Raw genomic sequence first — 16,734 nt, 5'->3', positions numbered from 1 at the left:
CGAACCGACAACCTCTGCACGTCAGGCTGATGCTCCAATGAACTGAGCTATCCAGCCAGGGTACATTTGAGATTTTGCTTCCCAGCAATTGTCATCAGTTTTGGCTCAAATAAACTCATCAAAATTAAGAAAGAAAAAAAAGAAAGAAAAGGGGAGAGGGATTTTGAGTTTACATAGATAGGGTGTCCAGAGAAAATCTGATGAAAAGATAGAAGAAGGCACCTGGATAACTGAGGGAGAATTGATCCAGGTAGAAGGCAGAGCATATAGAAGGACCTAAGCAGGTGTATGTCAGCTGTATTTGAAAAACAGCTAAGAGGTCAGTGTGGCAGAGGGGTGTGAAGAAGGGGAGAGTGGAAGTCAGAGAGCAGTACCGGGGTCAGATCCTATGTAAATCATAATAATGATAATTTTATTTTTACTCCAAGTAAGTTGGGAAGCCATGAGTTTTGAACAGAGAAAAAACATGATCTCACTCAGGATCTCCATGGGTGCTGTATTGAGAACAGTTTATGCAAGGGAAGGGAAAGGTTTTAACTAATTACAAGGTTACTGCAATAATAAAGTGAGATACAGTTAGGGCTTAGACCAAGATTGTGGAGGTGTTGTGAAGGCATATGATTCTGGATATAGTATATATTTTGAAGACCAGTGGGATTGAAGACCTATTAGATATAAGGTGAGAAAGAAAGAAAAGGAAAGGAAAGGAGAAATGAAAAAAGAAAGAGGAACGCTGAAGAAAGAGCAAGATTTGGGTGGGGGAAATTCAGGAGTATGATTTTAGTTATCAGTTTGAAATGCCTATTAGATATCCCAGTGATTATGTCTCCTAGGTAATTGGAAAAATGATTTTAGAGTTAGGGGATGAGTCTAGGACCGTGATGGTGAACCTATCACACGTGTGTCAGCACTGACATGCGGCCGCATACCAGAGAAGTATGGGGCCGCATGCCGAGAAGGACGTTTCATCCTCGGCTCCTGCATGGCAGGTGCAGTAGCTGAGGATAAAACATTTGCTGTAGAGTTGACACTCTGTGCCTGAGGTCTGTAGGCCAAAACAACAGAACTTCAGCATAGAGCGTATAGTTCTGGGACTTCCAGTTAGGCTGTTAGGGGATCTTTGACCTCATTTCCAGCTGGCGCAGCAGAGAGCAGCGCAATGCCATGGGGGACACATCTCTGGGGGCCCTGTGATCGCCATTACCAGCATCCACATAACTACAGCAACCATCATCCAATTTACTGTTCTGGGGTGTCGTGGATTTCTAGTTGACCATCATTACTGAGATAAGTGAGGGGGAGGCTGGGAGAGGCGAGGGCCTGTGCTATGGGTGCCGTTTCCCACCATTAGAAATAGCGGCAGCCATCTTAATTTACATACGATGCAACTTGCAGAATTTCAAGACAGCATCTGGGTTCAGGTGTTTGTCAACTTGAGGTCAAACCTTGAGAATCTGGAAAGGTGCCGCTTGGAGAATCAAGAGGAGTGCCACTACAAACAGGAAATTTGGAGTGCCTGGAACCAATTACCAGACACTTTTAGCACCCTGAAAAATATAGCAATGGCTTTACTCACAATTTTTCCCTCTACTACTTTTGTGAGACCTTATTCTCAGTGTTAGGTAATATCAAAACCAAAACCAACAAAAGAAACATTGACAGATGAAGTTAGTAGCGCTTGCTTGGGCTAGAAGTGTACAAAATACCAACCTTCAATTGAAGATTTAGCCAATGAAATTCAGCAATAAAAAAGTCACTAATAGCCTGACCTGTGGTGGCGCAGTGGATTAAAGGGCGACCTGGAACGCTGAGATTGCCGGTTTGAAACCCCAGGCTTGCCTGGTCAAAGGCGCATAAGGGAGTTGATGCTTCCTGCTCCTCCCCAGCTACCCCCACCCCCATCCCGTCTCTGTCTCTCCTCTCTGAAATGAAAAATTAAAACTTAAAAAAAATAAATAAATAAAATAAGTCACTAATAGGCAGGTTAGTTAAAAAACTCCCCCTCCCCCTCACTTATCTTAGTTCCCGGCACCCCACACAAGTTAAATAATATCAAAACCAACAAAAGACACCGACTGACAGGTGAACAAACAAGTCACTAAGCAGGTAAGTTAAATAATTAGTTTTTGGTTTATTAAATAGTTATATATTACAATTATACATTTTTGTTATTTAAATTATAAGTATTGCTAAATTATGGTTTTTCTCTCGAAATGACACACCACCCGAGTCATGCTCGGTTTTTTGGCAAATTTTGACATACCAAGCTCAAAAGATTGCCCATCACTGGTCTAGGAAGAAGATATAAATTTGGGAGTGGTCAGTGTAGAGATAGTACTGAAAAGTCTTGATACTGGAAGAGATCACTATACGTGATCACCTCCTGTCATATCCCCCTTCATGGGATCCCTAACCCCAATACTTCCCTCGCAGATCTGAGGCCACAAAAGAGTCTGGTGAAGAGGGCTGGGGCTCTCTTGGCTTAACACATTCACACTCATTTATTTAAATTTCCAGAGCTTCATGCTTTGGGCCTACAAGGCAGAGACATAGTTTTAGAGATTTTCACAGTAGGCCAAGAATGTTAGTCATCTTCATCTCCATGTGGATTTAAAAATATGTATGTATCTCAACCGAAAAGGAAAACAATTAAAAGTATTTAAAAGTTTTTCCATGAGGAATTGAGGACTTACTGGCTAAAGCTGCCTGTAAATTGACACACACACAAAATGAACATAGAGAGGAAGCATAGCAGAATAATACTCGAAGTGTTCCTATTCCCAGTAAAGGTAAAGATCCCTTCTGAGATTTTCTTAGCTTCCACCCACCCTTCATGAACCTCCAGAAGATGCTAGAAGTGACAAGAAGGCTGGGGAGATGGCCGTTGAGAATGAACTGTTGGTAGTTGGCAATTCTCATTCCAGGGAGGTGGTGGCAAACTCCCTGGGAAGCAGACATCATGGATTTCCCCCACTCTGGGAACCAGAGGTTCGTCCGTTTCTGGTCTTGGATCCCTTAGAGACAAAGGACTTCATTCTCTCCCATACCAGTGTGGGGCTGCTGGGGAGTGGAGGGGGTGGCGGGGTCAGAATTCTACCCCAGGAAACACCCACAGGCTCCAAGAGGAGACTGAGTCCTGACTCGGGTCCAGGAGGCTTACGGGGCTGCGGGGGCCGCTAGCTCGGGAAAGGGGCCACCCAGCGCAGGCCCGGTACGCGGGGCGATGGGTACACGTCCCTGAAGGGCACCTCTGCCTCCCGCAGCCGCCTTCCTTCTTCTCAACTCCATTCTCTCGGGCTCCTTTTTCCCTGGGAGGCTCCGCATTCCCTATCCATCGTCGCCGCCCTCTCCCTTTCTTCCCTCCCCCGGCAGCCCACCTTCACCCCGCTCCTCCGCGGGCTCCTCGGTCCTCGCCCCTGATCCCCGGCCTCCCCTGGCCGGCCCCCCGCGCCCCCTCTCCGCCCCCCTCGCGGCGGCCGCGGCCCCTTTCACAATAGCGCGGCCCGCCTCCCTCCTCTCTGCTCCCGGTTCGCTCCCGCCCGCTGCCCTCCCGGCGCATGCGCCCTCCGGTCGGCGGCGGCTGCGGCGGTGGCGGCTCCGAGCGGCTCCGTTTTTTTTAAAGGGAAACGCTGAGGCGCCGGGGGTGACTGTGGGGGAGGGGAGCCCCGAGCCGCGGAGACCCCTGAGGGAGGCGACAGATCCCCCTCCCGGAGGAGGAGGGTTTTGGGCGGACCCATCCCTCCCACCCCCTCCTGAGTGGAGCGGTGGGGGGAAATGGAGGCTCGGGGCGGCTGAGGCGAGCTCCGGGGCGGGGGGCCGGGGCGGGGAAGGGGGGGTGTGGGGTGGGGAGACGAGGCGGGCCCGGCCGGGCCAGGGGGGGCCGAAGCGAGCTCCGGGGATGAGCTCGGGGGCGGCTGGGTGCGAGCTCCTGCCTCTGAGGCGAAGGCGGCGGCGGCGGCAGCAGCAGAGGCGGCGGCGAGGCCCCCATGGGCCGGCGGCGGGCCTCAGCCGCGGCCTCCACTTCTCCGCACGCCGGCGGGATGGCGCCCGGGCCCCGGAGGAGCCGCGCTAGCGGAGGCCCGCTGCCGCGCTGCTGAGGCGAGCCCGCCAAACTCCCCTCCCCCGCCTCCGTCCTCGACCCCCCGCACCTCGCCCCTTCCCCACCCCCTCCTCAGTCTCGGTCCCCGGCGCCGCTCCGGACCACTATGACCATGAGATCCGCAGTGTTCAAGGCGGCCGCGGCCCCTGCCGGCGGCAACCCTGAGCAGCGACTGGACTACGAGCGGGCTGCGGCGCTGGGCGGGCCGGAGGACGAGCCCGGGGCGGCCGAAGCCCACTTCCTCCCCCGGCACCGTAAGCTCAAGGAGCCGGGGCCCCCGCTGGCCTCCTCCCAGGGCGGGAGCCCCGCGTCCTCCCCGGCCGGCTGCGGCGGCAAGGGCCGGGGCTTGTTGCTCCCGGCCGGCGCGGCCCCCGGGCAGCAGGAAGAGAGCTGGGGCGGCTCGGTGCCCTTGCCCTGCCCGCCCCCGGCCACCAAACAAGCCGGCATTGGGGGGGAGCCGGCGGCAGCGGGAGCCGGCTGCAGTCCCCGACCCAAGTATCAGGCGGTGCTGCCCATTCAGACGGGCTCTCTCGTGGCGGCGGCCAAAGAGCCTACGCCCTGGGCTGGGGACAAGGGTGGGGCGGCTCCCCCAGCTGCCACCGCCTCGGACCCGGCGGGACCCCCACCGCTACCTCTGCCCGGGTCGCCACCCCTCGCGCCCACCGCCACCGCCGGGACCCTGGCGGCCAGCGAGGGCAGATGGAAGAGTATGAGGAAGAGCCCTCTCGGGGGTGGCGGCGGCTCGGGAGCCTCCAGTCAGGCCGCCTGCCTCAAACAGATACTTCTGCTGCAATTGGACCTCATCGAGCAGCAGCAGCAGCAGCTGCAGGCCAAGGAAAAGGAGATCGAGGAGCTGAAGTCGGAGAGAGACACGGTACGGTAGGGGTTAATCTGCGTGCGGGCCGAGGAGCGCCGTGTGCGCATGCTCAGGGGAAGGGGGTACTGTAAGAGGTTAAGGTATCCCTGGGTTAGGGGTAAGGAGGTTGGCCACCAGCAAAGGCATAGTTTAGGATCCTTGGGAGCCCGGCTCACAGACTGGCTTCCCTTGGGTTGGAGGGAAGGGTTAAAGGGCACGCTCTCAGGGGGAGGGGGAGAGGGAAGGTTGCAGGTACCAAAGGGTTAATTTAAAATGACAGCCCCAGACTTGTGGGAAAGACGTTTTGAGTGGGAAAAGACCTGATCCGTGAGGGATTGAAAATGAAATGCGGGAGGCATATGTGGTGGCTTTATGGAAGGGGTTAAGTGAAAGAGCTTTTGCGTTAGAAGTGCATTCTGGAGGAGAGGACATAGCAGCTGTTGCTCTGGCCACTGCTGTAGCATCTTTGGATAGGCGAGTGGTAGGCTTTTTAATTGGCAAGGGGTAGAGGTGATTCAGGTGGAATCCCATTTTAGCTTTCTTAAATGATATTGAGAGAATTCCTGCTTTTGATTTCAGACAATTTCTAATGGGAATCTGTTCTAAAACCTGATCCACTGACCAGCTCCCTTTTATGAGAATGATGTTTAGAGTCTGGAAGATTTTAACGTATCAGGGGAAAGTAACCTTATTAAATGTATTTTGTAGACCCCCCTCCCCATTTCTATATTTTAGAATCTTAAGGTAGTAGGGAAGTCACTTATTATTTCTTTGTACTTGTGAGCAGCATAACTATATGGGCTTGTTTTTACTGCAGCAGTAGTAAAGGGCACCTCATGTATTGAAATATATTCCTTTAGATACCAGGAAAGCTGTATTACTGTGCTAGCATACCTTACAGCTGCCTAAAAATAAACATGGATTCTACAATTGTGTTAAGGTTTCAGCACCTTCTATCTCCTCTCTCTCTTCCTCCCTCCCTCTCTCTCTCCCTCCCCCCCTCTCCCTTCCACCCCTTCTCCCCTCTCCTCCCTCTTCCACTTCTCCCCCCTGCTCCCTCTTCTTTCTCCTCTCACTCTCTCTCTTCCTCTGTTTGTGCCAAGGGCTGAGCAAGGGAGCAGAGGGCTATTCATTTTGTTTGCTTTCCAAATGAATCGCATCAGGCAGAGGCTGTATTATTGGAGAATGCATTCTGCAAGGTGGAATAGGAGCTGGGGCAGATCTCATTAAAATATCTCATGGTGTTGATTTGTGGAAGTTACTCAACATGGAGGTGGCACTGCTCAGCTACTGTACTGCAGTCTAGGGTGTGATAGCACTGTAGTTACAACACAACATATCCTTACATTGGAGGGGGGAGCGGGAGAAATCAAGGAAATGTCATCCACAAACCATGGTTAAGTAATGTTAAGGCAGTGAATCAAAACAGAAGGAGATGAAATGAGAATATGGTGACAAGGGGGCTTTCTGCTGATTGTGGAGGTTTTTGCTCAGTTCCTGAGGTAGTGGCCTCTTTGCAGATTTTCCTAAGCAAGGAAAAGTGGGGTGAATTAAGGATAGAGTGTCAGTCAGAACTTGGCATTCACTGCTTTTGTTGTGTATTGCAGTCTTAGTGTTGCTTAAGCTTGTTTCTCTTATTCCAGTTGTTTGGCCTCTGGTGAAATCTATGCAGCTAAGTAGATATAACAGAGGCAACGTTAATATCACTGTCTAATCCGAATAAAATTCTTATTGTAGGGTATAATTAGTACAGTTGGCACTTTTTCTCAGAACATTTTAATGTGAAGTTTTCAATGATAATAGACTTCCATTTCTGTTTGATTATGTAGTTTTCCCTTTAGTTAGAGTTAAAAGGTTTTGTTTTTAGTCAATATTTAGATAAATAGGTATAATTTTCTTCTGTTATCTCAAGTGCAAGGCAGCAAAGCAATATGCATATTTCATCATTGATGGGATTTATAGGTAATTGTTTCTATTATAATTCTTCCAAAATGAGTGTTCATTGTTTAGGTGACCCCCTTCCCCATCCCAGGCCCCTTTCAAATAACCCTGCAATCCTTATTGGCGCTGTGACTATGTGAGCTTTTAATTCCTTCTCAATGTACTCTTTGGACTTTGCCCTTGTGTATTGGGTTTTGGAGTAGAAGTAGAGAGGATAGGATTTGGAGAACCTTAGGGCCTCCTGAAAGAACCTAAAGTTAATTCTGGAAACTACCAAGCTGACTTGGAGCCACATGGTTAGCTGTAGTTAGCTGTAGCAAAGACCATGCCATTTAAAAGGCATGTTATGGCCCCTCCCAATGAAGAGGATCTTCTTTCAGAAGAATGAACTACAAATTCCCCCACGTCCCTCTAGGTTAGCCCCTAAAATTAAGCAGTGTACTTCATCTTTATTGTGTCTAAGGAAGACTATTTTGATTAATGTCTGCCTATTAAAAATAAATTGAATTGTTGTGGTCCATGGAAAGAGGTAGAAGACCATATGGATTCCTAAATGGGGCTAATCACCTGAATTTATTTTTTTGTGTTTTAAGTCCGCATTTTGCCACTTTCTTTTAGCTCCTTGCTCGGATTGAACGTATGGAAAGGCGGATGCAGCTGGTAAAGAAGGATAACGAGAAAGAAAGGCATAAGCTGTTTCAGGGCTATGAAACTGAAGAGAGAGAGGAAACCGAGCTATCTGAAAAAATTAAGCTGGAGTGCCAGCCAGAGCTTTCTGAGACATCCCAGACTCTGCCTCCCAAGACTTTCTCATGTGGGCGGAGTGGAAAGGGACACAAAAGGTGTGCTGATAACTTCGTTACACTGTCTGGACATTATGAGGTCACTTGTTTTCAGTGACTGACAGTAGGGGATTGGGTCTTATGAATTAGTATTAATACAACCATATTTTTGAATTATGAGATCTGTGCTGAGAGAGTATCTTGAAACATTCTTGTGTAGCCTATAAAAGTCTATTATGAACATTTTGGTCACAGTAGTAATTGCAGAATGTAGAGTAGTACATCATAAAGAGAATGGACAACAAATGTGACAGCTGAGTTTCTTAAAGAAAACTATAGCAGTTCACTTCAAGTTAGGAAGTGTTAAATTCTTTCATTGTGTTAGGCATTGGTGGATATAAAAAAGTAAGATCTAACTGTCCAAGAATTCAACTGTAGTAAAATACGTAGATAGACAACAGTGGGACAAACGATAAGTTTTGTAAGATTTAGGAATATTAAAGATTATTTTGAGTTAAACTAGTGAAACTTTAAGGAGGAGATGGATTGTGAAAAAAAAAGTATAGGTTGGAAAAAGAATTTAGGTTGGTAAAAAGAAAAGGAAATGGCATTCTAGGAATGTGGGGTGATGGGAGAAAGACAGCCAGCAGATAGCAAGAAAAAAAAATAGAGATTGTAACTAACATAGTATGGAATTGGGAGGGGGGGGGGATAAAGAAGAGACTGGTTTCTGGTTGACAGGAATGAATTAAGTCACAGGGTAGTGTCACCTAATATTAGCTAAAGGATCTTGAGTAAAATAGGGACCTTTTTAGATTTAGTAAGCAATAGGCTCTATAGGGGTTTTTAAACTTGGAAACTTGTTCAACTAACATTTACTAAGAGCCTATCATATATATATGTACTGTTAAGCATGAAGGTGTTTTTGCTCATGATTGCCAAGTGAATGCAGATATTTAGATACATGAATACAAGCTAGTTCTCTTACCCCAAAATGAAATCAAGTCAGATTTTACCCAAGAATCAATGAATTGTATTATGTTTTCTCCCCTATCTAATAGGAAATCCCCATTTGGAAGTACAGAAAGAAAGATTCCTGTTAAAAAGCTGGCTCCTGAATTTTCAAAAGTCAAAACAAAAACTCCTAAGCACTCTCCTATTAAAGAGGAACCCTGTGGTTCCTTATCAGAAACTGTTTGTAAACGTGAATTGAGGAGCCAAGAAACTCCAGAAAAGACCCGGTCTTCAGTGGACACCCCGCCAAGACTCTCCACTCCCCAGAAGGGACCCAGCACCCATCCCAAGGAGAAAGCCTTCTCAAGTGAGATAGAAGATTTGCCGTACCTTTCCACCACAGAAATGTATTTGTGTCGTTGGCACCAGCCTCCCCCGTCACCGTTACCATTACGGGAATCCTCTCCAAAGAAGGAGGAGACTGTAGCAAGTAAGGCATAGAGAACACTTGCTCTTATACCCTAGTGGTGGCGGTCAAGCTAACAAGTGTGAAAATGCCTTTGGCATTTTTAAAAAAGTGCAATCAATAAAGCAGAGTTCTGTCAAGAATGAGTAAGTTAACAGCCAGAGACAGACACTGTGCAGGCATTGCAAATAGATGGAATTACAGCAAAATGTGCTCAATGTATTTGCCTGCTTACAACACTGGGAGATGTGTTTGCCAGTAAGTTGCTCATCACAAGAGCACCAGACTTGGGGGTGTAATCTCCGGCAACTTGCATGCCCTCTGAAAGAAGGGTTTTCTGTGCTGTGAAGTGCATAGAACTTATACTTTGCCATGCACGACTGTTCCTGCAATTGATATTGTGTGAAACCTGGGAGGGTGGTCTTTGGGTGTTCTCAGGGGCCAATGGTCATTTTTGGGTTGGGGAGCCAGCTTGGGGTGGGGAATTTCACCTGGGCCTCCGCTCTTTAACTATATAAACATTTATCTGTATCTCTATGTCCCGGTCTGGGGGGCAGGAGGAATCTGCCAAAGACCAACAATCTTACTTTATCTTACTATACTTCACAAAGGTTCTAAATGTGAAGAGTTTACTTGGATTGCAGTAGCCCATTGGTTGTTCATATATTTAAATAAAATGGTCTACAAACTATTTTTCAACAATAAGGACTATCTTGGGATATCTGAGCTGCTTGGGAAGGGTGTGGGGTGTGGGACCTTGGTCTTCATTCCCTTTTTTTCTTTATGGTTTCCACACAGAGATGCTTCCCTATCTCCTACATCAATCAGTAACTACAATGTGCCTTCAGTTGTGTAATGTTAGTCTGTGACAGTCACTATGGGTGCTCCAGGGTAATGGTGGGGGAAATCTTCTTGCATAGAGCTACAACCCCGAATTTCTACCACTATGTCTTGCCCCAGCAGGGATGGGGATGGGAATCCATTCCAATAAGATAAGAGCATTCTCCAGGCTTTGTCAGGCAGTTCTGGTGACAAAATTAAGTGGGGAAGATAGATAAAGTTCTTAATTATCTAAAATTCATTAGACCTCGCATTTGAGTACATGAAATAGACCAGGATCCTGATCTAGGTTCAGGTTTTTTGTTGGTTTAGTCAGTTGAACAGGTTCATCCTTAAGTTAACTTTCTTGCTGCCATGGCAATGCTGTGTAACGATAAACTGAAGCAACTTCCCATCCGGGATTGGGAAATGGCTTGGTCCAGAGCTGTTCTGTGTAATTGGCTGTTTTTGAAAACCCTGTCCTAGTACAGAAAACTCAAAACACCTCTGAGATTGTGGGCATAGCAGTACAGAGGCGTCTGATTGGGTGTGGGGGGGAGTCCCAGCTCTTTGAGGAGCCTGAGTTGTGAATAACATGTGAATCCTTATTCTTGATGCCCTATCTCAAGAGGAAGTCTCGATAGTTTGTTCTAAGGGAGCCAAAGTCTTTGTGCATGTTGTTCAGGCTGGACCAGCAAGGTAGTTTGTTTGGAGGGAGGAGGGAACTGTTTAAGAAGACTACATACACATGTAAGTTCTGAGAACACTGATCTTTTATTTGAAAAATAGGGTCAACTTTTTACTCACCTGCCATGTTCTGAGTTTAAGGTTTGATATCCTTGGCCATCAACTGTTGCAGGGAAACCACCCTAAATAATGAAGAAAAGAAGTCGTCTCAGTGTAAAAAAAAAAGTGGTGGGCTTATTTTCTTTTCTTTTGTCTGTTGTTCCCTCTTCCCCTCCCCCAGAGAGAAATTCTCAAAAGAACAACTCAAAAAAAACCAAAATGGCTTCCTAGTGAGAACTTCAGTGATGATCCTTTCCTCCATTTTGGGTATGGGCTTTTTTTCTTTTTACACTGAGATGATTCTTCTTTCCTGCATTATTTAGGGTGTCTGATGCCATCAAGTGTTGCAGGAGAAACTTCAGTCTTGGCTGGTGAGTAGAATAGGAATTGTGCTGGCCGGGCCTGGGGTGGGGGTTGGTGGGATGGTGGATGGTTGGGAGCTGCGTTCCCCATCAGTTGGATGTGGGAGAGTGAGACTCCTTGGTGTTTGATTACACTATAGACATCAAAATGACTACAAATTTCAGTTGTTTTTCAGGAACTGCAATAGCATCCATTATATGACTTGTCAGGTATTGGTTTAGGGTCTTATTGTCATCCTGTGTTTGGCAGATTGCAGTGGCATTTTAGGTTCTTTTATACCATAGCGAGGACACTGAATATGGCTTCAGGTGAGGCCATAGTATGGATTTCTATCACTTTGGTAACTTTGTCTTACTGGGGAGAGACCTCTTATCCTAGTGAATAGTAGGAGGGTTGTATGACCTTGGATTTAAGAGTGGTTCCACCCCTCCTCCCTTTCTTTTTCTCTTTCTTTTTCTTTTCTAGTTCCTTCTTGGAGGGACCACTCAGTAGAGCCTCTAAGGGACCCAAATCCTTCAGACCTTTTGGAGGTAGGTACCCGAGACCTGTCAGTGGAAGGGTGTGGGAGACAGTAGAAATGGGGGTGTAACTTGAATATGTCATAATAACTGTGTAGATAGGCTAAATAAAACGTTAAAGCCAGAAGGTAATTTGAAAGACTGTCCATTCCAACTTCTTTGTTGTATAGATGAGAAAACTGAGATCCAGAGTGTTTAAGTGATTTATTAAAAAGTAAGTAACTAGGGAGTATTCAAAGCTAGATTATTTTTTCTAAGATTTTATTTATTGATTTTACAGAGAGAGGAGGTCATGGGAAACAAGAAGTATCGACCCATAGTTGCTTCACTTTAGTTGTTCATTGCTTGCTTCTCATATGTGCCTTGAACGGGCAAACCCAGGGCTTTGAACCAGTGACCTCAGCATTCCAGGTTGATGCTTTACCCACTGTGCCACCACAGGCCAAGCTAGATTTTATGTTAGTAGAGAAGTAGCATGTACCACCACTCAGCAACAAAATGATATATTCCAAACTCATTTGACTATTAAAAGTTTTTTTTATTTTTACATTGATTTGAGAGAGAGGAAGGGGGGGAGAGAAACATAACACATTGTTTCACCTAGTTCTTCCATTTAGTTGTGTACTCATTGATTACTTTTCTACGTGCCTTGACCAAGGGTTGAACCTGTGACCTCTAGGTCAACACTTTATCCACTGAGCTACCCAGCCAGAGCTAAAATGTTTGATATTTATTTATTTATTTATTTATTTATTTCTGAAACCGGAAACGGGGAGAGATAGTCAGACAGACTCCCGCATGCGCCCGACCGGGATCCACCCGGCACGCCCACCAGGGGCCACACTCTGCCCACCAGGGGGCGATGCTCTGCCCCTCCGGGGGGTCGCTCTGCCTGGGGCAGAGGCCAAGGAGCCATCCCCAGCGCCCGGGCCATCTTTGCTCCAATGGAGCCTTGGCTGCGGGAGGGGAAGAGAGAGACAGAGAGGAAGGAGGGGGAGAGGTGGAGAAGCAAATGGGCGCTTCTCCTATGTGCCCTGGCCGGGAATCGAACCCGGCTCCCCCCACACACCAGGCCGACGCTCTACCGCTGAGCCAACCGGCCAGGGCCGATATTTATTTTAAACTCAGATTCTTACAACGTATGGAGGTAGGGAGGGTTTTTGACAGTCTCACAGATTAAGTTTTGGAAAGTTATGAATATGATTTTGAAATTTGGAGATTCTACAAGGGAAGGGTGTAGGGAAAGGAGTATGTGTTTTGTTGATTCTTTTACCAGGAAGCTCCTATAATATCCATAGAACTCACAGACTTGGGTGGGATCTAAAGGTGAAAGATTTTACCTTCCTGGAAACTGGAAGTGAGTTAGTATATGTATGTCACATGGTAATAAATAGGTTATTATATGTTATTCTTTACACAGAACCTAGATGACAGTGTATTTTCGAAGAGGCATGCAAAACTGGAGCTGGATGAGAAGAGAAGGAAAAGGTGAGGTTAGAGATATTCATCTTGGGAACAGCTGAACCCTAGGACCTGACACCTCTTTCATCCCTACTTGTGGAGAGTCCTAGAGCTCGTGTGTGTGTGTGTGTGACAGACAGACAGACAGACAGACAGGAAAGGAGAGAGAGATGAGAAGCATCAATTCTTTGTTGTGGCACCTTAGTTTTTCATTGATTGCTTTCTCATATGTGCCTTGACCAGGTGGCTCCAGCCAAGCTAGTGACCCCTTGCTTAAGCCAGCGACCTTGGGCTTAAGCTGGCGAATATGGGGTCATATCTATGATCCCACACCCAAGCTGGTGAGCCTGTGCTCAAGCTGAATGAGTCCGTGCTCAAGCCAGCAACCTTGGGGTTTTGAACGTGTGTCCTCTGTGTCCCAGGCTGATGTTCTATCCATTGTGCCACCACCTGGTCAGGCTCTAGAGCTCTTAACATTCTTAAAATTATTGGCTTCCCAGTTGGTTGAGTATCTTTGAAGTAGTAATTGTTGTAGGTAGAGACTCTTTTTCTTTGGGTGTGCCCTTCCTCAGTTCCACTCTCTGTGGAAACACCAACAGATGATTTGGACTGCTAGACCTTAAACAGTCTTCCCTAAATAGTCAGGCAGTTTTTTTTAACAGCCCCTGGGCTTACCCCCACATTTGTACCCCCAATATAAAAGAGTCAGCAAAGATCTCCCTAGCATCTGGATTATGTGAGTTGCTTTTATAAAGCGGGTTTTCAGTAATGTTGGGTTTGTTTGTTTTGTTTGTCTGGTTTGTTTTTCCCAGATGGGATATTCAGAGGATCAGGGAACAAAGAATTTTACAGCGACTGCAGCTCAGAATGTATAAAAAGAAAGGAATTCAGGAATCTGAGCCTGAGGTTACCTCATTTTTCCCTGAGCCAGATGATGGTAAGTTTTTGTCTATCTAAAAGAGTAGATTTTTTTTTAAAGAAGAAAAAGTGTGCAAGGCTCCAGGTTACAACTTGCTTTGAATAAACAATATGTTGAAGCAGGTATAGTTGCTAGACATTTCTCATCTATGGCACTAACAAGGTTGCATTTGGTTTTCTTCCATAGTTGAAAGTTTGATGATTACTCCCTTCTTGCCTGTTGTAGCATTTGGACGACCATTACCAAAATTAACTCCACAGTAAGTATAAAGGATTCTTTTTCCCCTCCTCTTTCAGGTAGCTGGCATGTCACCTCCCTTTCAGACTGCATGAAAGCCTAGATATAAGTAGAACATGGGGCTTAGGGATAGCATGGTCCTTTGACAGAAATGAGACTACCTGGCTACTAGCTTTGGCAGTGATAAGATTCTCATACCCGAATTAGGAGGATTGATTTTAAGTTAGAAATAGCTTATTGAATCACTTTATTTTTTTTTAAGATTTTATTTATTGATTTCACAGAGAGAGGAGGGGAGTGGGAATGAGAAGTATCAACTCATCGTTGCTTCATTTTAGTTGTTCTTTAGTTGCTTGTGGTAATTGCCTTGACCGGGTAAACCCAAGATTTCAAACTGGTGACCTCAGCATTCCAGGTTGATGCTCTATCCACTGTACTACCACAGGTCAGGCTAAATTATTCAATCACTTTTAATAGCATACTATTGCTCTAGCTTTGAGGCAGGAAAGACATTCCAAACTTGGGACCTGACAGTCAGGGCTAGGAGTGCGAAGGAGCATTGTTTATTTTTTAGGATTATTTTCATGTCTACACTGAATCTTTTAATTTTTTTTTTTTTTTGTTTGTTTTTTTTTAAGATTTTATTTATTCAATTTTCGGAAAGGAGAGAGAGAGAGAGAGAGAAAGGGGAGGAGCAGGAAGCATCAACTCCCATATGTGCCTTGACCAGGCAAGCCCAGGGTATCGAATGAATCCTTTAAGTTTTGAAAGTTGATTTTCTTACCCTTTTTTGCCAGGAATTTTGAGCTGCCCTGGTTGGATGAGCGTAGTCGATGCAGGTTGGAGATCCAAAAGAAGCAAACACCTCACCGGACGTGTAGGAAGTAACTGTGCTGGCAAGAACCTTCTGTCTTCAGATAGTTGTAGCATGCCATTCCCAGAGAGTGGCAGAGACCTGTATATGTGACCTGTGTCCTCATGTATGTTACCATTTGCTGATAATGCCCTTTCATACTTCCTTGAACTTGGTTTTGTTTTCATCACTGATTTCACAAAAACTTTCATTGGGCTGATTGTGAATTATAGAGGATGATTGGGATATCTTTTCCTCTTTTGGGGAAATGAGCTCTCAAGCTAAATCTCTAGGTTGGCAGATTTGGAAGCTTCTGTTCTGCTTCTATATATTTCCCTATGTTAAAGGGGTAAAAGGGCTCTTTCATTAGACTTGTGGAAGATAAAAGCATCCCCTCCCTTTAGATCTGTGCTGCATGGCACTCTTCCCGCCCTGGTATAATACCCTTTCATATAGTTTGACTATTGTGGTTTTTACCCTAAAACAAAAAGAAAACCTCACCCTGAGCTTAAGGACCAGATGAGGAATAACAAGTGAAGTGATGAAGCAAGTCATCTTCACAGGGTAGACAAGATCGGAGAGTTGGTAATGTCTGAAGACAGTTCTTCTCTTAAAACTACTCTGTGATATAGCCATGTGGGAAGGGATGTTTGGCTGTGATTATTTTTTTAGTTAAGGGGTAACTGAATTTCTTCCCCCACCCCTCAAAAATGAAAATCTTTGGAAAAGAGAATGGGGATGGTTACTTTTTGATGATATGGCTCTAAACAAAAGAGTTGGCATTTGGGGATGGCTTGCCAGAACCTGTATAGATGTCTTTGTGTCACTTCACTTCTCAAGTAGTCCTTTGTTGGGCTTTATCCTTTTAGCTGAGCTCTTGGTGATGGGATAGAGATTTAGGGAGGGTGGGGGGTATATGTGGAAATCTGTGCTTCCTTTGGCTGGCAAATGTCTACATCTTGAAACATGTACCTAATGAGCTTCTCCATCCACTTTGTAAAAACAGTTTGTATATGTACCATCTTGGTCCCTCCCCCCACACCACACACACCCCTTTTGTTAAAAAATGTCAGGACAGCACTTCAGGCCACTGTGGTCTCAGTATGAGATCCCTGTAACTATCTGGAAGGAAAATAGAGCCAAGACCTCTGGTCTTAAATATATAGGAATTGCCTTTCTTTAGTCTTCAAGACTATCGTGTGAAAACAAGTAGGGGCCTAATCTCCTAGAAGATAGGGGCTTTTATCCTTGAAGAGAATATGTCCCCAGATTATTAGCACTTTTAGAGGAGAAGCCAAGGTATGTAGGGTGTGTGGCCAGCCCATCAGTGAGCATGAGAGAATGGGATACCATTGTGGGAAAGAAAAGAAAAGTTCCTCAGGGGCCTCCCACTGCTAAAGCTTTTTGTGAGATGTTGATCTGTGCTCCCTGGGTTTGACTTTTAAAGGAATTATACCGGCAGCACATATATTCTTGGATGATCTTGCTGCTCTTATTTCTCCTTTTGTGTGTGTGTGTGGCCTTGGGTTTTCATTTGTAACTCCATCTGCTTAGGAGAGTGGGCTCTCCACAGAGGGAACCTGCTGTGAACTTCATTGCAGCAAGAATGTAGAGAGAAATAGGACTTACTCCACTAGGGGCTCTAACCTCACACCTTAAGGAGACGAAGGAGATTTCTAG

The 16,734-nt window shown here is 45.9% G+C and overlaps 1 protein-coding gene across 2 annotated transcripts; it reads left to right on the top strand.

Annotated features, from left to right (window-relative positions):
• Nucleotides 1–3,560: 3,560 nt before the first annotated feature.
• On the top strand, nt 3,561–16,105 carry MSL1 (MSL complex subunit 1). Of its 2 annotated transcripts, XM_066263700.1 has the most exons (9): nt 3,561–4,973; nt 7,515–7,738; nt 8,740–9,122; nt 11,027–11,074; nt 11,532–11,596; nt 13,005–13,072; nt 13,858–13,982; nt 14,151–14,223; nt 14,999–16,105. In XM_066263700.1, the coding sequence occupies exons 1-9, from the start codon at nt 4,206–4,208 to the stop codon at nt 15,087–15,089; spliced, it is 1,845 nt and encodes a 614-aa protein (XP_066119797.1). In that variant the 5' UTR covers nt 3,561–4,205; the 3' UTR covers nt 15,090–16,105. The 2 variants fall into 2 exon arrangements, with proteins under 2 accessions (XP_066119797.1, XP_066119799.1); XM_066263702.1 differs by lacking the exon at nt 11,027–11,074.
• Nucleotides 16,106–16,734: the final 629 nt, after the last annotated feature.

The sequence above is a fragment of the Saccopteryx bilineata genome, chromosome 2 (genome assembly GCF_036850765.1).
Source record: "Saccopteryx bilineata isolate mSacBil1 chromosome 2, mSacBil1_pri_phased_curated, whole genome shotgun sequence".
NCBI classification, from domain to species: domain Eukaryota; kingdom Metazoa; phylum Chordata; class Mammalia; order Chiroptera; family Emballonuridae; genus Saccopteryx; species Saccopteryx bilineata.
The sequence above is the reverse complement of the archived record's forward strand: the minus strand, read 5'-3'. Positions and strand labels throughout refer to the sequence as shown.